The 21,246-nt window shown below is 42.4% G+C and overlaps 3 protein-coding genes across 3 annotated transcripts; 2 read left to right on the plus strand and 1 right to left on the minus strand.

The window, feature by feature from the left end:
• Window positions 1–5,719: 5,719 nt before the first annotated feature.
• On the plus strand, window positions 5,720–10,977 carry LOC115671487 (nuclear transcription factor Y subunit A-10). Its single transcript, XM_030593066.2, has 6 exons — window positions 5,720–5,923; window positions 6,615–6,949; window positions 8,134–8,234; window positions 8,362–8,430; window positions 9,498–9,638; window positions 10,141–10,977. Exons 2-6 carry the CDS (start codon window positions 6,685–6,687, stop codon window positions 10,543–10,545), a joined length of 981 nt encoding a protein of 326 aa, XP_030448926.1. The 5' UTR covers window positions 5,720–5,923; window positions 6,615–6,684; the 3' UTR covers window positions 10,546–10,977.
• A 1,603-nt stretch (window positions 10,978–12,580) lies between these two features.
• On the plus strand, window positions 12,581–15,395 carry LOC115671486 (33 kDa ribonucleoprotein, chloroplastic). The gene is made up of 4 exons (XM_030593063.2): window positions 12,581–13,118; window positions 13,260–13,361; window positions 14,119–14,427; window positions 14,885–15,395. Exons 1-4 carry the CDS (start codon window positions 12,651–12,653, stop codon window positions 15,005–15,007), a joined length of 1,002 nt encoding a protein of 333 aa, XP_030448923.1. The 5' UTR covers window positions 12,581–12,650; the 3' UTR covers window positions 15,008–15,395.
• Window positions 15,396–17,870: 2,475 nt separating this feature from the next.
• On the minus strand, window positions 17,871–19,638 carry LOC115671488 (syntaxin-121-like). Its single transcript, XM_030593068.2, has 2 exons — window positions 18,899–19,638; window positions 17,871–18,422 (listed from the first exon to the last, which is right to left on the minus strand). Exons 1-2 carry the CDS (start codon window positions 19,446–19,448, stop codon window positions 18,220–18,222), a joined length of 753 nt encoding a protein of 250 aa, XP_030448928.1. The 5' UTR covers window positions 19,449–19,638; the 3' UTR covers window positions 17,871–18,219.
• Between the last annotated feature and the right edge of the window lie 1,608 nt (window positions 19,639–21,246).

Raw genomic sequence — 21,246 nt, forward strand, 5'->3', positions numbered from 1 at the left:
TTGCCTAGCGGGTTGATTTGCGTTAGCGACAGGTTCTGTAGAATCCGGTACTTCCTTCTGTCACCCTAGGTGTGGGAGGCTATTATACTTGCCTATCCAGAGGTAGCCAGCTGAAGCCGACATGGTGTTTACCTTCACCACCAAGAATCCCCCATGGTTCTGGTTTATCTTTGTCTTCTCAGCCAAGAGAAAATACTTCCTTTTAAGGTCATGCTTAGGACCATACTATAATAAAATGTATAAATGGGGTTTTTTTCGTAACACACAAAAAGTTAAAGGTATTTACATCATGGTGGGCAAATTTAGGGTTTGTTCGAGATATTCATTTTGTCATATTTGCCCTAATTTCTTTGCCCACTCCACTAATAACGCGGATCTTTAACGACAGCCCTCCAATTGGCCACATCTTATGCGTGCCAACGAGGCACCAACTCCTCATCGTCCACGTTACACGTGGCACACGTCACACCCCATGAGGGCGTGCCTAGTGTCGGAAGAGTCTTTATCGATATTCACATCATGAATAGTTTAATCTATAGTTAAAAACAACTAGGACAAAAGATAGACCCCGGATGCGCTGTCTCTCTAGAAACGAAGGAATTGAATATAAAAGGGTTGAACTTTCTTTGTTTCCCCTCTCGGGCCAGAGAACAAGGGGTGCTGGACCACCTGATCTTGCTTAAAGAGGAAGAAAGTTTGGTGTGCATGGTCCTCAACGCCCTCTCAACGATGATGGCGGAAACCGGAAGGAGAGGAAACCTCGTCTCCTCTCGGGGATGTGTCCAGTAGCCGAGGGACAGTATTCTCGATTGCGAGGCGACAAGATCTACCCTCTCTGCGTACAAATATACGCTTCCTAATCTCTTACCTAGTATTCGGATGAGACAACTCGAGTATCTCCAAGAGGTCTTTGTCGACCTCTGGAGATGTAGAGCTATGCGTAATATATTTCGTAGCTCAACATCGACATTCTGCGTTTTCAAGAATTTGTCAAATTAAGACTTTGCAGTGGTGGATCTCACTTGCAGCAATTAGAAATCGCTAATGTGATTCTTTTCCCTTCTGCTTTGAAGGCAATAACAATTAGGAATGCCGCTAGTGGACTCCATAGTACATGATTTGGTTAACTGTCATATTTGAAGTTATTGTCATTGCAATGTGTACGCTGGGATTTAATATTGCCTTAACCTAATAGTTTCTTCTGGCTGTGAGGGTTCTCAACCATCAATTTTCTTCTTCTGTCCTTGACTCTGCATGATCTGCTAACTGATGTCTTAGAAAAATGGACAGAAGGAGGTTTTCAAACTTTCTACTATGCAGCTAACTATATTCCTGTTTTTCTTTGACGTTGGCCCAAACAATTGGTAATATATTTTGCACACCTACCTAAGTGAGAGAAAGGTAATCATTAGGAATGAAGAAATGAATGACGTGGGCCAAAAAATGGGCAGGTAATGTCACTCGAGACTGATGAACAGTCCTTGTTAAAGGGTCTAACTCTATTTCTCAACCTGCAAAGAATCGGAAGCCTTATGGGACCATCTTAGGGTTCCTAAATGCTTCCAAGAAGAGTTATCCTTTGCTTAAGGCCTACTGATCGAGTTCCTTTTGCGCCTTTCTCCTGGTCAATGTGCTTTCCCTTGAGCTGCTAATATCTAAGGGGACAATAGTTGGAACCGGCATTTACCTCGTTTCCTATTAGTTTAAGCTGTTACGCAGTAAGCCAATCAAAGATCGAAAGCTAGAGAAAACGACATTAGGTACGTGTAGAGATAAAGATTAACTATCATCGAACCACAATGTCAACGCTACATGATCCACAACTAGAAGGTAATTAATTGTTGCCACGGATTGCTACATAATCGCTCGAACAAAGCTTGAGGATATCTATCGGAAGGCAGCCGAGCAGAATATGCTCTAACTTTCCTGTAGAGATCTTTCTCTGAAACCTTATTTTGTTGTCTTGCCGCAACTAATCCGTACATGCAAAATGACAAGGAGTTAATTAGCACTTATTCAATTAGCAGGAACAACAAAAGGAGGACTTCTCGAAATCGATCTCTGAAATGCCATTTGAGGTTTTCGAACTCCCAATTGCTCAGTGTTCAACAATACCCTCTCCTTTCCACACCTGAGTCACCCCCAAAAGGCAAAGACAAAATCACACCATGAAAGCATCTTCTTTTTGGCCGACCCATAGACCTACCTTATGACAACGACCATACATTAAAAATAAATTTGCATCAATATCTGATGATAATACATCCAAAGGCTCGACAGGTAAAATTGTTGTGGTCCCTCTTCCATTCTTGACATTTTCACTTTGAAATCTTTCTTTTGGTGGCCGTGATTTGAGATTGTGCCCTTTTGGGATCTACAATTATTAGCCATTGAAACGTAAACGGAATTGCTTAGTGATGTCATTCAAGCGTTCCGGCTAAGTAAAGCTAAGAAAACCCTAATTTCAAGGTCTATCAAGATTGTTGTTTCAAGGGCACAAATTGTTGTGGGAATAATGCATTCATTCTGATTTACAAGCTGGCTCCAATGGGGCAAACCGTTGACTTAGCTTATCTTACAACAACCCATTACACCAGAGACTGTTTTTGGTCAACAGTTTGATGATATACATTCATTTATTCGGATCTTGAGAGCTCGGTGAATATTCACTGAATATTCACCGAGATTTAGAAAGCGTTCCGGAGCCATCGAGTTGGTATCTTCCCAAAGATAATACCAAGTTGCAAGTAATTGATTATTACAAGTTGCTGTGAAATATAAACAGCTGGTGAAGCAAGCCGCAGAAGATCCCAAACTCTCATTAAAACTAGATGCTCTATTTAGTACTCCATCTTTTTCGAAGAGCGCATAGTTATGGGTTTTAATTTATCCAATGATTTTCACAAACAATGATTCATATGCTCAAATTTAAAGAAAATTTATCGCATTTCCAAACAAGTCTCAGCCGCATAGCATTCATATCATCGTGCATGGACTAGTGGAGCAAATTAGGGTTTCTTTGATAGTGGATAAAAAGGTGGGTTTCGCAGAATTTAAAAAGGCAGAGAAGATAATGATCTCGATTTGCAATTATTTCTTTTCTTTTCTATTGTTTTTTCAGTTTAATGTCCTTTCTGGGCAGCCACTTCCATTTTTAGTGGGCGTATCTCACGCCAACCAACTTCCAATACGATAAAAAGACAAAGGCACGGAAAAAGGTAATGTGAGAAAGCAATCCCATCTTCTAATAAGGGCAGAGGGCGAAAAGGAAAAGGAAATCGATTGACGACATATGGTTTATTGTACAGCGCAAAGGTGAAGTAGATTTGGCATTGTCCTCGCCACTCACTCAATTGGGGGTTCCGAAATCTGAAGTACAGAAGATGCCCCAGCTAGGAACGAGGGGTGCAACTTTTTGGGTTTGGACCATGTTTTGTACGATGAGCAGCTTCAAATTCTAGGACCCAATTCTTGAAAACTTCGATGGGAGGAAAAGTCCTAGCTTTTTCCATAATCGATTGGTCTCCTTCGAGTCAAGATTGGAGGGGTGGAGGGGTAGGTCATGCGGGTACTAAATTGGAGTAGGATTGACGTAACTTTTATGAAAATTATCCTTTGAATTTATGGTACATGTACATTTCGAATGATAGAAGATTTACCTTTATTTTGGCTCCATATGCACGTAGAGGAGTTAGGATGACAAAATTTTTCAAATTATGGATCATACGCCATGCTTGCGGCAGTTGTAGTTAACATGAGGCCTCTCCCTCTTCTCCCTCTCCCTCTTTTTACCCATTACTCGTGCATGCTCCTCCACCTCGTTTGCCACGCCTCGCCACTTTGACCTTCGAACTAGCATCACCGCGGCAATCGCTTGGATGAGTTCGAAGACTAGCGACCAAACATGGAGATGCCGGAACAGCGAATGTGGCTGAAACCGTAAATTCCTCTGGGCACTTATGAAGCCATAAAGGGGGTGGACTTGGCGCAACGCCTAGATCCCTTGATAAGGCAACATTGCAATCTGGTGATGAACATCGAATTATAAATAAGAGCGGACTTCAAAGTGGGTCCAAAGTAAGTAATCTATTGATGAACATTTATGGTGCTTAGCAACGTGTGCCTATGTGGCGGTTGCATTTCATAACTTCAGCAACTGACATCGGCGGCTGCTGCTCGATCCAACTTATGCAAGCACAGTCGCATGACGGTATAGTTACGTTCCGGTCCTATCTATAGGAAACATGCTCCGAATTAGATCAAACCCTCACGGGAAATTTTGCTGTTTCTTTTGTTTTGTGTGTGTGTGTGGGGGCAAAAGAACACAAGGAGAGATTTCAATCCATCAAAATGAGTGCAGAAATGGCAAGGGAATTGTCACTGTCCTCGGTGATTTGCTATGTCGGGGAAAAAGCATTTCTACATCCGCAGTTGAAAAACCAAGCACACACATTGTAGTTGATGGCTAAAATCTCGGATTGGAATTGAAGATTGAGACGCAGAGAAAGGAACTCATCTGTCCTTTTTTCTTTTTTCGCCATTATTTTTTTTGGAAAAAACTCTTAAATAATCTGAATGTATACAAATCTCGTATATTTAAATCTTTAATATTGGTGGGTCTATATGAGACGCGCTTAATTCAAGGGCCGAAATGCAATGGAATCACATGCACTCGCACAAAAAAATGTCTCCTTTTTTCTGCCTCCTGATTTTGCGTGCTACAACATGAGTCGATGAATTAGCGTACAACCAGAGAAGGATTTATCTTTGGTCTGCAACATTCAGCCGCATAAATTTTCTAACTTAGAGGGATGTTAAAAGAAAATTTTCATAACGAAGCAATTTTCGTTTGAGACTTAAGAAAGGTCTTGTTGGCGAATTGCATCTAGTCAATTGATAAAATATATGAAATACAAATATTTCAATTTTCAAGATATTAATTGTGCATGTTATAAAATTTTGTTTAATTGATTGGAGATGCTCATTGACTAAGTTCATCGAAAATTAGGGAAAATGTCAAATAAGGGTTTGAAGTGGACCTTGTTTCAACTAAAGGCTTGGAATGCTCTCATTTTCTCATATAAGGGCCTGAAATAGATTTTGTTTTAAATAACGACATGAAGTGGTTATATCAATTTAAAAAAAAAGGCCAGACTTTCTAGCCGGTCAAGGGCATTTTCGTCATTTATCTTATTTTTTGGGAATTTTTTCCCTTTATTTATTTTTCCCCTTTTTTCTTTATTTTTTCCTTTTTCTAGTTTTTTCTTTCTTCTTCGCCGGTGGCCATTGCCCGAGGCCGGCCACCGACAATGCCTAGGGAGGGCTGGGCGAGGTCGATCTCGCCCGATTTAGCGAGGGCTTGCCAGCGGCCGGCGAGGTCAAATCCTTATTTGAAATTGCCATGGCCATTTTAGGCCCTTATTTGAAACTGACACGGCCACTATAAATATTTATTTTACACAAGGTCTACTTTAGATTCTTATTTGAGAAAAACGATGATACTTTATGCTCTAATTTGGAATTTTCCCTTGAAAAGTTGTTCGCGTGGAAAATTCTTTATGCTATATTCCCAATGGTAATTTTGATATCTCGACCGAAAATTTTATTCAAGTTGATATGACATGGATAATTTTTTCCAGGGGAGAAAAAGGGTGGAAAAGAAGAAAAAAAACATGGAAGGCGAAGCTCATTGGCCAGCGTTGGAGTTGGCCATTGCCTTTGTACGCATTTATCAAGCCCCGCCTCTCGCCCAGTGTCCGTCCCTTCTTCTCTCTCTCTCTCTCTCTCTCTCTCTCCTTCCTTCCCTCTCTCTGTTTCTTGCTTGAAATAGTACCGACATGGCTCCGCAGAAATGGGGTTTCTCGGCTTGAAAGCTGCTGCTGCTGCTTCATCCCCCCGTTTTAGAATCTCTTGCTATATATGCGTGAGCTCTCTTTCTCTCTGTCTCTCTCTTTCTGTTCCCCTGGCTTTTCTTGGTATTGAGCTATGTAAAAAGCTTTTACCGGTCGTTGGGTTCTTGAATTTTCTTGTCTCTGTATAGTCTCCAGCCTTCCCTTCTCTGTTGGTTCCTATGGTGATATCTACTTCTTCCATCGCCTGAGTTCCCAGCTAATGTGCGGGGCGTAATTTTCTTTCCCCCATATGTTTTTTTTTTCCTTTTCTCAGCACTTCAACAGTGCTTTCTTGGGGGGGGGGGTGTGTTTCCTCAGCTCCCATCTTTGATCTTTCTTTCTGCATGATCAGCTTCGGCTCTTGATCTGACGACGACCCATTTGAGATTCGAGTGTAGAATCGCTGTCCTCCTCTTTTCTTTTCTCTTCTGCCCCCTCTATCTTTGTGTGTTGGTCCAGTAAAGATGATCTACTGTTACTTCTAGTAGACCCCGTCCTTGTAAATTTCTCTTCTTCTTTTTTTTCTTTTGGGTGTTGCGGCGGCTATTCTGTGGACTTGCCACTTGTTTCTTGCGCTTCTGGCTTTCTTATTTTCCCTTTTGCAAATTTGAATGAAGAGTCTGATAGAGTTAGATCAAGGCCTTCGAGGTCTTTTGTAAGAATCATCTCTTTGAATTGGCATCATTGTACTGGAACATTTCCATCAATCTTTCCAATTTGCAGGCTATAGCTTGAAGGAAATTAGCTTTGAGAATCAAAACACGGGTTTTGGATCACTTGAGAGGGTGGCTTTATGGCTATGCAAGCACTGTATCTCAAGGAACATGAGGGAATGCTCCATAATCCCGCAGCACAGTTGTCCTCGGTTCCGTCGGCCACGCCTTGGTGGGCCGCTTTTGGGACGCAATCGTTTCTTGGGGATTCCTTGGGCCAGTCGAACTCTTCGCCCGTTGAAAACCCTAGCTGCGGTGACCACCTTGCGCCCGCCAAACAGGCCGGTCGGGGTACGGAACATGGTGCACATAAGGGAAGCCTGACCCAGTTCACCATCTTTTCAGGTAATTGCCAGTTTTTGCATCTTCCGGCTTAGCGATGCGTTCTTAACTGTAATTTGATGTGGGGAATATCTTTGCTCTCGATGCTTCTTGTCCTGTTCTAAAGTACGGGAATTCTACTTGTTGCTTCGTTCTCGTGCAGTTGCTGTGTTTCTTTGACTGTTTCTATGGTGCTGTTGCCTTCTCTTGTTTACCTTTACCGAATTAAGGGAAAAAGTGGGACCTGCAATAGAGAAAACCAAACCACAATTGATTTCAAAAGAGAGACCATTATGGGGATATACTCGACCAATTAGAATTAAGAGCTTTCCCAGATATTACAGATGAATTATTTGACGAACTGGTTAACAAGATGAAGATCAGGGATAGGTTTGACGGGACTCTATCTGTTGCCTTGCATACATTAGCAAAGACAAAGTTCTATTGAAATTTCTACAATCTCTGTAGAAGAAAGTTTTCTAATGCTTTCATGTGGGTATTATGTGGGTACACATGATCCAATTGCCAGGATAAACTTGGAATCGATTGTATGTCGACAATCATTTTCTCATCAATTGTATAATTCATACAAGAGAAATTTAAGTCTCAAGGTTCTAGTGTCTCACTTGATGCAAATAGATGTATCTAGTAAGATGTTAATCTAGCATTGCAGGACTTAAGGTGTAGAGGTTGACTTTTAGAGCTCGTAGCAATGAGGTTTTAAATCTGAAACAATTGAAGCTTCATCGTGGCACAGACCTATAGTCGCCAACGTGTATTTAGGCTTGTTGCATTGCGCCCTCCTGCGTGGATGACACAATGTAAATACAAAAATATCCTCACTTGAAAACAGGCCAGATTGTAGTTGAACATGTACTAATAACTTAGAATGCAGCAGACATAGCCACATACCTTTTCTCGTTCTTTATGTTTCCTCCCCAAATCTTCCTTGTAGTGTTGTATGAGGTAAGAAAGGCCTATGCGATGAATGAGTACCTCAACATATTGTCACCAACTAGGGACATTCCATGAGGTTGTTGCACTTCAAAAGGAGAAAGCCTTTTCGCATAAACTTTCATATGCTCCTGAAAAAAATCCTCTTTTCCCCTTCTGCACAGTCTAAACAAATGTAGCGATGTTTGTAGTTCTTTTTGTAATTTTCCTTTTTTGATCACCACAGACTTGATGATGTTTGTTACCTTATTCAGGTGACTGCAAAAATTCTGCGGATACCCAGAAATCTCAACTAGCCATCTCCCCTCTGCCAGAATACTGTGCTCGGGTTGATCTAGGGTATGGTCAGCAGATTGTAAGTCTTCGTCCCAACCAATTGTTGACATAAATCTGATGTCAGTAGTGTTAGCTATTCCTATTCTGTTTATGGAATGTAAGCTAAAGGTAGTGATGCATATTGTGTGCTTGGATGGTAAATGCAGATATGCGCAAAATATCCATATGGAGAGCAGTGTTATGGTGTATTCTCCCCTTATGGGTCACAAATATCGGTTAGTATTTCTTTGTTCCTTCTGTCTAAATTAATCGATACTTTTTAATGCTGCGAGGGGCTTGAACGGGAGTCCTGTGGTTGTTCACCAGACAGTTATGCCAGCAAAATTTTTATCTCCTCTTTCTGTTTGGTGTAAAGAGGCATATCAGTGTATTACCAACTTTAAATGTTTTACTTGCTTACGGGATGGGAAAGCAGCAGCTTCATCTAACTAGGTCACTAATCTGATCAGTTAGCAGTAAGCCATGATTTATCTTGTGGACAATTAGAATCACTGCCAGAGGCCCGTGATCACTACCCTCAAAATATTTGAGGTGAATTAGGTCTCCTCTGCCACCCTGTGATCATAACATTGCCTTGACAAGTAATGGCCATCCCCAATTGAGTAGTTACTGCCATCGACCACCATTTCGACATTCAGCTAATGGTAAAGCCATTCACGGCCCTCGCTGTTGTTGGTCATAAACAAACAACTTTACATATACCAAGTTACCAACCATCGATCACCTCTCATGTGTTGAATCCTTCATAAGTGAATGTTATCGCGTACCATATTTTGAACTATATATACTTTTCTTCATTCTCTCTCAAAAATACTTCAATTAACATTTTTTCCAAGCTGAAGCTTCATATGAAACAACTGCATCAATAGTTTTCTGGATTTTTTCCTCCTTACTCCTGGTTCGAGAGGCTTGCTTGTCCATTTTCCATATTGGAATTCTTCTTTCATGAACTTGACTAATTATAGTTGTGTGTGTTTACGTACAGTAGTTATCTTAATTACTTGTTCACCTTTGCAAGCCCAATATCTTGAAGTATGACGACTGCCATAAATTGCACAGCATATTGTCTAAGTAAATGTGTGAATCGTTCTTCGTTGGGAATGCACGGTTTTTACAGGTTGAAACTTTACTTTCGGCACCTCTGGCCTTATCCATCACTGGAAATACTTCAATCTAATAATGTCATCATATTCATCTTCACCAGGCAAAAACTTACTAGAAGCCATATTAAGTCAGATTATTTAATCACATTCCTCTTTGCATGTATTTCCAATACTTTCAGGGCCGAATGATGCTTCCTCTGAACTTATCAACAGATGATGGGCCCATATTTGTAAATGCCAAACAGTACCACGCGATCATTAGGCGCCGCAAGTTTCGTGCAAAAGCTGTGCTCGAGAATAAAGTTACTAGAGTCCGTAAGGTATGATCTTTCACTTCAATTGCTCCCCATAATTATTGGCGTTCATGTTTTCTGTAAGACAAAAGGCACCTCTGCATGATGCTGAACTTGTCAAATTATGGTGAATGTAAAAGTTGTAACTGCAATGCTGTTATATTCCCATTTCCTGCAGCTGACATACTTCATTAAATCTTAAAAGTGGGGTACAACTTGGCATTTATTAGAAGATGATTTCCAGCCTTCAGTTGAGTTTGATAGCACTTCAACTCGAAAAAGTGTATTCTAATTTGAACCGTGGTGTTTATTGAGGCCTGATGCTGACTGGTTTTGTTGGTGTGGCTTAAGTGTTTTAAGTTGATTGTCAATCAGTTGCATTCCCTAATATGGTCTCTTTAAATTTTAAATTTGTCTTTTAGTTCTGTTCCAGCCATTCCTTCGATCAAACTTTTCCTTTGCCAAACTTGAAGAAAAGCACTCGTAAATTTTTTGATGATATAGTGTTCTGTGGTGTTTCATTTGACAGCCGTACATGCATGAATCACGTCATCGTCACGCTATGCGCCGACCAAGGGGTTGCGGTGGCCGTTTCTTGAACATGAGAAACTTGAGCAATGGAAAGGGAGGAGCTGAAGCAAAGAAAGACAGCAGCGGGCAATATCCCCAGCCAACTGGTTCTCAGAGTTCTGAGGTCTCACAATCCGAGAGCGGCACACTGAGCTTGCCAAAAGAAGCTAATGGCAGTGCCGGGAATCTCTCTGGGTCAGAAGTCACTAGCATGTACTCGAGGGAAGAACCTGATCGTTTTCCGATCAATCACCTCCGGCCATCGGTCTACTCTTTCACTGGCATGAACGATACCTCGCATAGTATTGTCATGCCCAGCAAGTGGGTTGCGGCGGTGGACAACCGCCGCAACCTCAATATCTGAAAGCAGGGGAAGTGGGGTCCGTGCCCGACCTCACTTCCCTCTGGCAACCAAATGCAGAAGTTCCGCTGCAGTTCCTCTTAATGGTTATTGCAATTGGGTCTTCGGCGCGAAGGATTGTCCTCCAGCCACCATTTGGTTGCTCTTTTATAGGCAAATCATTCTTGGCTCATATGCATTAAGTCAGTCCCCAGTCACTCTGGTGTACTGGTTGGCTAAATGCACCTCTAAAAGAACATGACTAAGAACCTAGAATAACATGGGTTTGTTGACTCTTCCATGCCCATGGAACTACTAAGAGAATGGAAGACTAGGTTTGTGTTTGCTGATGTCTTGTTACTACTTAACGTTCGTTGATGTTGAAGTCCTTGATGCTTACCGTGGGGATTTCGAGCTACTTGAAGTGATGTATTGTAATATTGAAAGTTTGTTTTAGTTGCTCATCGTTATCAGTATCGTCCGCGAATGTCAAAACACTGCTCTCTAATTGCACACCAGGAACAGGAGGACGGGGATTGGGAGAACCTTTGTCCAATCCTCGAAGCTTACTTAGTTCAATTATAATGCCATGTCTATTGGACTCGACCGAGTCGCCAGCCGCGACGGCACGTGAATGATGAGCCATGTGTGCATATTCACCTACTGACATGCATGATCCTTTGTTTAAAGTCCCAAGTCGACAGGCGACCGTAGTGAGGAAAACCATGATGGGAGCAGAGAGAGTTTGCAGGATTGTTGCTGCGATATTCTACGTCATCATAAGACATGTTCCTAGACTTACTGCTTATGTTTTATCTGCATTGAGAGGAACAGGCCAAGGTGTTAGCTGGTCAAGCGAAGTGGGATCGCTGTTAGTGTCCAGTAATGTGTTCAGATCATTCTTCTGCCTGTGTAAAAAGCATCGGTGATCGACGGCAGGTTTTTTATCAGCTTCTTCGTCCGTGAGCACTGGGTATTCCTAACGTTCCTATCAACCATAAGCGAGCACAGCGACATCCAGGTCGAGTGCGTCCATCCTTTGGCAACATACGAAGGAACATTAGGGCCTCAATTCAATCTTTATGGCGTGTTCTGTTTAGATGGTTGATGGGTGAGAATTGAGGAATACTTACCCGACGACTCGTTCAGTGACTACCGATGCTTCTCGAGAATAAGCTCGAATAAAATTTATACTTAAAAAAGATCAGATTTGGTATGAGTCTCGGTCATGGAATAGTTAACGAGGGGAAAAGAACAATCATCGATGTTACTTGAAATGTCATCAACTACTTTGCTAAAGTTATAAGCTATGCTAACAGTTTACCAAATTAATTTGGAAGTTGGTAACAAGCTCTGCTCTTCTCGGCCAAAATTTTGGGCAACACGTTGATCACGTTCAAAACAGTTTAGTTTTGTGTCATTAGCGTGTGAATTTCGATGCCTAAACTTTTAGATTCAAGCTCAAGGCAAGTATAGTCTACCTGTTCTCGGCTTTTCAGTACTTTGGAAAGGTCACTTGAGGGATTTTAATGAATTCTTTTTTCTTCCATCCTTAGCCTCGCTAAACTCCTAGAATTCCACTTCCACCCCTCAACCGATTGAGAGAGAGAGAGAGAGAGATACTATCGGCACTTACTGAGATTAAGCATGATAAAGCTTAAATAGGATTTACTTACTGAGATAATTCAATTAAAATTAAAAGAAAGTCCAGTTAATCTGATTAGTAAGGGCAAGATTACTTAATTCATTTAATAAAAAAATAATTGATGATGATTAGAATCTTCCCAAATAGAACTCGTTACTTAAAATTTTCAGCATTTCATTTCACTTTTACGAGAAAAAAAAGGAAAGGAAATAAAATCAATACAATCAATAGCAAACTAAATTATCATTAATTTTTTAATTAGTGAATAGAGATGAATATCATTTTTCGTTTCACGGAAAATAAATGATTTAAAAAATAATTATTTATAAAATTATGAAAAATCAGTCCATGAAAAGCCTTATCCATCGAAGTGTCACGCTCGCTCTCTCCCTCGCTGCAGAGAAAAATCTTATCTCTGCTAATCCTCAGAATTCTTCATCGTCATCATCATCTTCTTCTTCTTCTTCCAAGTTGCTCCGTTTCAATGGCGACCTCATCGTTGTCCATGGCTGCTCCCCCCTCGCTCTGCAACAAGATCCCCTCCCCTGCTCCCTTCTTCGCCGCTCCCCACGTCTCGCTTCCCTCCCACTTCCCTCCAAAGCCCCCCGCTTTCCACCTCCTCCTCGCCCTCAAATCCTCGGCCTCCGCCTTCGGGTCCCCGAAGTTCGTCCCCGTCCCTCGCCAGCGCCTTCTCTCGGCCGCGCTCGACGGTTTCGAAGCCGAAGACGGCGTCGCCGGATCGGGGGAAGAGGACCCAGAAGAGGCGGAGGCAGAGGAGCCGCTCGGGAGCTCGAGCGAAGAAGAGGAGGGGGAGGAGAGCGGGGACGAGGGGAGAGTCTCGGGTTCTTCGGGCGGAAATGGGAGGTTGTACGTCGGGAACTTGCCGTACTCCATGAATTCTTCTCAGTTGGCTGAGGTTTTTGTGGAGGCTGGGCGGGTGATAAACGTGGAGGTTCGTAGCGCCTTCTGCTTTTGTATCGCATTTCGGCTCTTTGTTGCTTGCTTGCTTGTCTGTTTATGTTTTGAAGATTTTTGGTTTCTGGGTTCTTGAAAATTTGACTTTTTTTGTGGGTTCATGGTTGGGTCGTTGCAGGTTGTTTATGATCGAGTGACGGATAGGAGCAGGGGCTTCGCGTTTGTTACCATGGGGAGTGTGGAAGAAGCTCAAGAGGCTATTCGGATGTTTGATGGATCTGTAAGCACTCCCCCACCCAAATCCATGACCATTCTCACTTAAGGTGGTTCTTGATGCATGAATTGAATTGTGGCCTTAACTGTGAAATAGATGTCGCCCTGTCTGTGGCCTTGTCACATGTGTCCTTTCTTGCCTTCTGTCGAACGCTAGCTAATGTAAACTACTTCATGAAGAATTGGAACCTGCTCAGGTAGATAGTCTGTTGTAGCTGAATAAGACGGCTTTTCCATCAAGAATGGCCCAATATATACTGCATTTGCTTTAGATGAAGTAACATGGATGTTTTCTCAATGCAAATGTAATTGTTAGAAGTTTCTTGCAACAGCGATCGGTGTGTTAATTTGGACATAGGACTTGTTGGATATTAAATCAGTCTAGGCTGACTGATCCATTTTTACATTGGCTTTGTAAATTATGAAACTGAATGTGCCGAGCATAGTGTAAATTCATGTGTTGTTTATTGTTATATTGCTAGATGCTCACCTTTCACAATTATTATTAGCATTAATAGCTAACCTGTATTAACTTTTTATGGAGCATTTCCAAAGTAATCTTTGCGATGTAGCTGGTGAAGGTCGCTTCAACGTATGCATCTATCTGAGTGTTGCTTTCGCTCTGATGGTACTGTGTTGTGGGGTTCAATGTTTGCTTCCTTCTTCTTCTTCTTTCATTTTTGTTGATTATCCATGACACAGAGACAATTGTGTGGGAAGACGATGAAAATTGATGCGAGTTTCTTTTCGTTGTGTTCAAACAGCAAGTTGGTGGCAGAACAGTCAAGGTAAACTTCCCCGAAGTGCCAAAAGGAGGTGAAAGGGAAGTAATGGGGCCGAGGATCAGAAATAGCAACCGTGGCTACGTGGACAGCCCCCACAAAATCTATGCAGGAAACCTTGGGTGGGGCCTCACTTCGCAAGGTCTCAGAGATGCATTCGCTGACCAGCCAGGCCTGTTGAGTGCAAAGGTTATATATGACCGTGATTCTGGAAAATCCCGAGGATTTGGATTTATCTCCTTTGAATCTGCAGAGGCCGTGGAGTCTGCTTTGGATGCCATGAACGGAGTGGTAAGACGCATCGAACTGACTGAAAATCCACATTCATGTGAGGGATTGCTACAGTTTGTACCCTATTACGGTGCCAATTTGATTTCAACTATAAGTTTCATATAGTGGCTAATAAAGCTTTGCATGAGATATTTGAGTTTAGTTTGACACTTAATTTTTTTAGCAATATAGGAGTGATAGGGCGTTCAAATGAGAACATGCACTAGGGTTAGCTTGTTCATACGCATATTGCAACCATTTACCTTAAATTAACATAATTGCATAAGGTTTTTTGGCAAGCAATTGCTAAAGAACAGCGACACCGTATGATTGTTCCTTTCTTGTTGAAAAAAATAAACTTTAGTGTCGTAAATGCTACTTTTCAACATTTCATGGTTAAGGACTAAGTGTTAGTCCTTAAATATTTGCTGACTAACTGTTTTTCTTTTTCTTTTGTCTTGGCTATAATGGGAATCAGGAGGTGGAAGGACGGCCCTTACGATTAAATTTAGCAGAGCACAGAGCATCTACTGCTTCTCCGGACAGAAACACTGGGAACAATCTCGACAGCAGCGAATTGATTTCCAGCATTAGCGGCTGAGCAAATTTCACAAGTTTTGGCCTCCAAATACCTGTAGAGTACTGAGGCGGGCATGAGAGGAATTGGAGGAGAGGACTATGGACATCCTTGTCTCAGGCTTAACCCTGTAACTTTACAGCTCAACCACTTGCAAAACTCAGGTTCTCTGTGCCAGGGCATACAAAGATGATGGTGAATATAAAGCTCGATGGCCCTAGAGGTTACAAGATTTTTGGATGTACGTACACTATAGTTATATGCGCGGATAGTCTGCTATGATGTTGCCTGATTGTGAGCGGCCCTGCTTAGTTTTGGAGTTGAGCAGTTATATGAAAGTATTCGCTAATTGTTCTCGACAGTTGAACACTTGTTTTGAGAATGAAACTTTAACTGAATATATTTGTTTTGAGGGAGAAAGGCGTGCATCTGGAAGCTTGGATGTTCACAACTTCCTTCACCAAGTAAGTAAGAGTTTTGCTACACAGTCGCACTCTGTTCTTACATGCCAAAATGCCATGTCCATCGTTCTTGCATGTCTTCTCAAATAATGTCTAAAGTTGGACCATCAATCCCTATAACTGATTTTATCGTCTGAAGTTAGAGACGACACTGGCGATAGTTCAGAATCGACATCCCTTGGTGCATCATGACTCTGTTAAACTTGATGTCGAGGAAATTCAGGCAACCTTCGATGAATTCTCCGCCATGTCTCCAGCACCGGAGCGCTCCTTCCTTCCAAACTCGTTCTCAATTCGCCGCTTGGTCCCGACCGGTGAACGGAGTTATCAGGCATAAGTTGATGCTGCAGTTCAATCTTCAAAAGATTATTAGTGATCATACACAACCAAGCTTACTAATAAAATAAAATATACTACTGCATATACTTCACTTCAAAATTGCTTTGGGTCAAGTTTGGGAAAAAGAAAAGCTTCCCTTGGTCGATATTTCGAGAAGCGATGATGTACAAATTAATTATTTTAGATTTGGTCAATCTTCAACTTGATCATTGTAGTTTAATTTTATTCAATTCGTCCCCTTTATTCTTTCAATCGAACCAATTTCGTCCTTTTCATCAATTTGGTCCGGTTCATATATGACGTGGCAATCCGACATAGCCATAGGACCCACCTTTGTTGACGTCTAGCGTAGATACACGCGTTGGTGAAACGTTAAGAAGTATGAAACCGAAAAAACATGACACAAGAGGGGAGGTGGGGCATTGCCACTCGTCCTTCGCCGCGACGACCAACTTGCCCTTACTAGGATTTGGATTTGCTGCTCTTCACCACCGAGCGTGGGGATGGCCCTCGCTAGTGGCCGCATAAGGATCGATCGCCCTAGTGGAGACAATCCTAAACCTCGTTGGCCCTCGCCTCTGGTCGATGGCCCTCGCCTCTGGTCGATCATCAAGGTCCAGCGACCAGCTTGAGGAACAAGGAAGGAAAACAAAAGAAAGAGAAAGGAAAGACAAAAAGGAAAGAAGGAAAATTAAAAAAATTAAAAAAATATTAAAATATTATTAAAAATTGTTCACGTTAGCGCTAGGCGGCCAAAATTGGCTATATGGATTGAATTGGCACAAATGCAAAAGATTTATGATTAAATTGACACAATTACAATATGTTTATGACTTTTATAGTAATTCTCTAAAAAATATTGTCTAGCCAATTAAGCGATCTTATTTTTCATGTACATTGAAGAAACCAAATAACGATAAAAGTGAAATGCAATACTATATCGCATGCCATTCGATATAAGTGTTAGACAAAAAGATTTCTCTTCGAATTTAAAGCCAATCTTAAGCAGTCATTATCTAATGCCAATTCTTTTTTTTTTTGGTAAGAATCTAATGCCAATTCTTCTCCCCAGGCAAATACAATAATTTTGGGAAAAGTGCCAAAAAAGTCCTAAACCTTTTGCACTGGTGCCAATTCAGTCCTAAACTTTTTTTTATGCCAATTCAGTCCTAAATCTTTTGCATTGATGCCAATTCAGTCCTAAACCTTTTGTCTTTGTGCCAATTTAGTCCTTCCGACCAATTTTGGCCGGATTTTGTTGACGTGGACGCCGATCGGCCGGCGGTCGGTCATCGGTGCTGACGTGGACAACTTTAATAATATTTTAATATTTTTTTGAAATTTTATATTATTTTTTTCTTTTCTTTTTTTTTTCCCCTCCCCTCCTCCAGCCAGTCGCCGGACCAGCGACCGGCCAGAGGCCGGCGTCGGCGAGGCTCGCCCTCGCCAGCGACGGCGAAGGCGAGCCTCACCATGGCTGGGCGAGGCCCGACCTCGCCAAATTTGGCGAGGTCGTGCCGCCCGCCGGCGAGGTCGGGCCTCGCCCGCCCATGGCGAGGCTCGAGCCCTCGCCGGCCGACCTCCGGCGAGGGCTCGAGCCTCGCCATGGCTGGGCGAGGCCCGACCTCGCCGGATGTGGCAAGGTCGAGCCTCGCCGGTGGCTGGCATGACCTCGTCAGATCTAGCCAGGTCGGGCCTAGCCCAGCCATGGCGAGGCTCGCCTTCACTGTCGCTGGCGAGGGCGAGCCTCGCCGGCGCCAGCCTCTACCCTCTGGCCGGTCGCCGATCGCCGGTCCGGCGACCGGCTGGAGAAGGGGAGGGGAAAAAAAAAGAAAAATATAATATTAAAATCAAAAAAATATTAAAATATTATTAAAGTTATCCACGTCAGCGCCGGTGACTGGCCGCCCGCCGGTCGGCGTCCACATCAGCAAAATCCGGCCAAAATTGGCCGGAAGGACTGAATTGGCACAAAGACAAAATGTTTAAGACTGAATTGGCACCAATGCAAAAGGTTTAGGACTGAATTGACACCAAAAAAAGGTTTAGGACTAAATTGGCACAAATGCAAAAGGTTTAGGACTGAATTGGCACCAAAAAAAGGTTTAGGAATAAATTGGCACAAATGCAAAAGGTTTAGGACTTTTTCGGCACTTTTTTCATTTTGGGAAAAGTGCCATTTTTAGGCAAATGTGCATCTTGTGACAATTACATTGAGAAGACAGTTCCTCCTCACGATTTAGGAACTCAACACCTTATGTAACATAGATGAACTAATCAATGAAATTCATTGACCTAGCAAGCGTCAACAAAGAATATCTGTCTTCAAAACCAAAAGCAACATCCACCCTAGCAACAATCAAAACAAGACTCCGAGAAAGACACCAAAAGCTGCGCCGCAGCCCTTGTGTCGTGGCCCCGCTACTAAATCCAAGGCTAAATTGCTGCTGAGAGCCCGATCAGCAACGCCATGAGCACCATGACAATAAAGATCAGGAACAACAGGCGGCGGGATTTCTTGAGGTTCCTCTCCATGTCCTTCTCCGGGTCGTCACTCTCCTGGATCTCTTGGATCGTGTCAAGAAACCCGCCTCGGCCTTGTTCCTGGATCTCTTTACGTAAGAACGTCTCGCTCTCGCCTGCGACATTTTCGATTTTTCAGGATCAGAGGAGGGAAAAGATCACGAAGTTATTCGACCGGGACTAGGCATTCCATGCTAGATTCATCGTTAGGATGTGTAGGTGTGTGATGGTTGTTCTCTTTCTTAGTATAAAGCTGTAGGTTAGACATTTTTTCTCTTGTAAATGCGTCTGCTGGAGAAACAAAGACGATGCAAATAGGAGCATATAGATATACCAAGTGAAGCAGCTTGATTAAACAATAAACATGATTAAAATTAGATCCAAATTTACATGCACGCGACACGTGTCCTCCACCCATCAATTCTTATGTAATATGTGAATTCCTAAACCGTGAAAACGATAGATTATGTTGTCAAATATATGTGTGTGTGGGTGATATGTTTCTATATTAGGACAAAGCTGACACTACAAGCATGCATAGATTATCGCATTACATGCATGGAATGATTCTTTAAACAAGAAGAAAACTCACCAGTAGAAATCAGAAGATCCACCGTCCTTTTGGCCGGCTTCTGTCCGGTCACTGCGAAATACCTCCGCTTCGCCGTCTCCTTGTACTCTGACGATAACTTCTCCCTCAGCTTGTTGAATCCCTCCATGTTGTCCTTCAACTTCTTCCCCAGCCCGTCCACCACCGACGTCCTTGTCCGATCCGATGACGACCCTGGCCCACAGCCAGCGAGGTTCTGGTTCGCGGCGTTGGCCCGCTCGAGGGCCTCGAGCCTCACCTTCACTGCCTTCGCCTTCTTCAGGGCCTCGCCCACGTCCCATTCCATCCAGGCCCTCAGGTCCTTCACGGCCCTCGCGTTGTGCAGCGTCTGAATATGCTCGTGACAGGATTGGAGCCTCTGGTGGAGGCTCTCCATCTCCTTGAGCTCGTCCTTGATCGACTCGGCATCCTCGGAGAACTTGTCGAGGTTGACGCCGGCGCCACCGCCACCGGCGTAAGAGCTCACCTCAATGGCGTGGCTGTCACCACTATCGCGGAAGCGAGAGAAGGAGCCAGACAAGAGGTCGCTCATGGTGCAACAGACAGATTTTGGGTTCAAAAATTGGTGCTGCAAAAGACTGGTGAGATGTGATTAATGAAGACGATCAGGTGAAGGATTCTCCCGTCTTTTGTTCGCGGGAGGGAAGAGGGAGGAAAGTGTAGTATGGAATGAACGTGTTGGGAAAGGCTTTGCATGAGAGATAATATTGTGAAATGTTGGACGAAATGGTTGTGAGGAAGAGAGAGAAAGGAGTTGATTTCTTCTCCCATGGCTGCTCGAGAGACAGAGGGACAGAGATGGTCAGATGAGCTTGCCTCGTCAACTTCTCTTCCTCAGGCTAAGGGAGAAGTTGCGTGGAAGTGTTCACTAATTGTTCTCAACAGTCAAACACTCGTTTTGAGCCTTTTGATTTTAACGGATGGGAGAAAGGGTGTGCAATCGGATCGGGTTTACCTAGGATCCGGATCAGACCATCCGAAAAATAGGTTTGAGAACCAGTTTCTATTTGAACTGATCCGGGAATCGGTTCCATATTTTGGAAACCAGTTAAAACTGGTCTGGTTCCCGGTTCCAAGTGAAGACCCACCCGGACCGGTTTTAGAATCGGTTTTTAGCTTGTAATTTTTATTGCTCATCTTATGGATTATTGCTTTTGGTGAATAGTGATTTTTATTAGTAATCTTTAACTTTGAATTTTTTAATTGCTACTCATATTATTTTGTTGGAAAAAATGAAACAAAAAAAAAGAACAAAAGAAAAACAGATTCTCCGGTATACCCTGAATTTGGATCTGAAAAATAAGTTCCAAAACAGGTTCTAGGACAAACAGGTAAGTTCTAGGTTCCAAAAATTGGAATCGGTTATAATAAGGTAAGTTTCAGGTTTTAGGTCTAGAACCTACCCACCCTAGAACTGATCACTCGTAGATGGGAGCTTGGATGTTCACAGCTTCCTCCACCAAGTAAATATGCAAAATACCCTAAAAAATCCTCAACTTTAAGCCTAATCCAATTCTATCTTAAAACTTTTGTTGTCCCATAAAAAACGTCAAACTTTAGCTTCAGTCTCAATCTATCCTAAACTTTTTTTTTTGTCTCATAAATAATCACTAATCTTTTAAGTCCCAAATCTGCCTCTCGTTAAACATCTATACAAGTTATCTCTTGACAACCAGGAGATGAAAAACTCCCGAGCGCGAACTCACCGATCGCGAGAGATGGAAGACTCCTGGACATGAGAGGTTGACACTGAGCGCAAAATCAAAGATCCGTGAGCGAGATAGAAGGAGAACTCTAATAAAAGTAAGATCAATTGAAGAAGGTCAACCCTAATTGCTCTAATTTTTACCCATATTTCAGATCCAAGAAGACATCATTTGGGCAAACGCGGAAATTCATCTACAAAAGCCTTCTTCTTGAATCTGAAATTTGGGGAAAAATTAAAGCAATGACATGACAACGGCACGTCACTAAGGCGATTTTGCACGGAGTGTTAATGGAGGCAGATATGAAACTCAAGTAAAATCACTAAGCCGATTTCGAACACAGATTGTTGAAGCTGTTTTTGTGGTTGCATTTCAAGGAATTTCTTTAGCTCATTCTATCAAAAACAAACATTTTTGTTTGGAAAGTCGCAAACACCATAACTGCGGAAACATCTAAGTACAAACCAAAGTTTCAGACTTTTTTGTTCATTTCTCTAGTAAGTCACCTAGACAAAGAATATTAGTCGGTCAATCTTCCCTTCTTTTATCTATGTTTGATCGGATCCATTCTCTTCACTCAAATTAGCAAATCGGACCGAAACAGAAACAGACGTTCTGAGAATT

Source organism: Syzygium oleosum, unplaced genomic scaffold (genome assembly GCF_021117445.2).
Source record: "Syzygium oleosum isolate NSW1041296 unplaced genomic scaffold, Sole_v2.1 Sole_v2.25, whole genome shotgun sequence".
Lineage (NCBI taxonomy): Eukaryota > Viridiplantae > Streptophyta > Magnoliopsida > Myrtales > Myrtaceae > Syzygium > Syzygium oleosum.

Coding starts and splice junctions, on each gene's coding strand:
- LOC115671487 (XM_030593066.2), top strand. CDS start 6,685: ATGGCTATGCAAGCACTGTATCTCAAGGAACATGAGGGAATGCTCCAT. Junction 6,950..8,133: donor CCAGTTCACCATCTTTTCAG/GTAATTGCCAGT, acceptor TACCTTATTCAG/GTGACTGCAAAAATTCTGCG. Junction 9,639..10,140: donor AAGTTACTAGAGTCCGTAAG/GTATGATCTTTC, acceptor TTCATTTGACAG/CCGTACATGCATGAATCACG.
- LOC115671486 (XM_030593063.2), top strand. CDS start 12,651: ATGGCGACCTCATCGTTGTCCATGGCTGCTCCCCCCTCGCTCTGCAAC. Junction 13,119..13,259: donor GGCGGGTGATAAACGTGGAG/GTTCGTAGCGCC, acceptor GGGTCGTTGCAG/GTTGTTTATGATCGAGTGAC. Junction 14,428..14,884: donor TGGATGCCATGAACGGAGTG/GTAAGACGCATC, acceptor AATGGGAATCAG/GAGGTGGAAGGACGGCCCTT.
- LOC115671488 (XM_030593068.2), bottom strand. CDS start 19,448: ATGAGCGACCTCTTGTCTGGCTCCTTCTCTCGCTTCCGCGATAGTGGT. Junction 18,423..18,898: donor GGATCTTCTGATTTCTACTG/GTGAGTTTTCTT, acceptor AAAATGTCGCAG/GCGAGAGCGAGACGTTCTTA.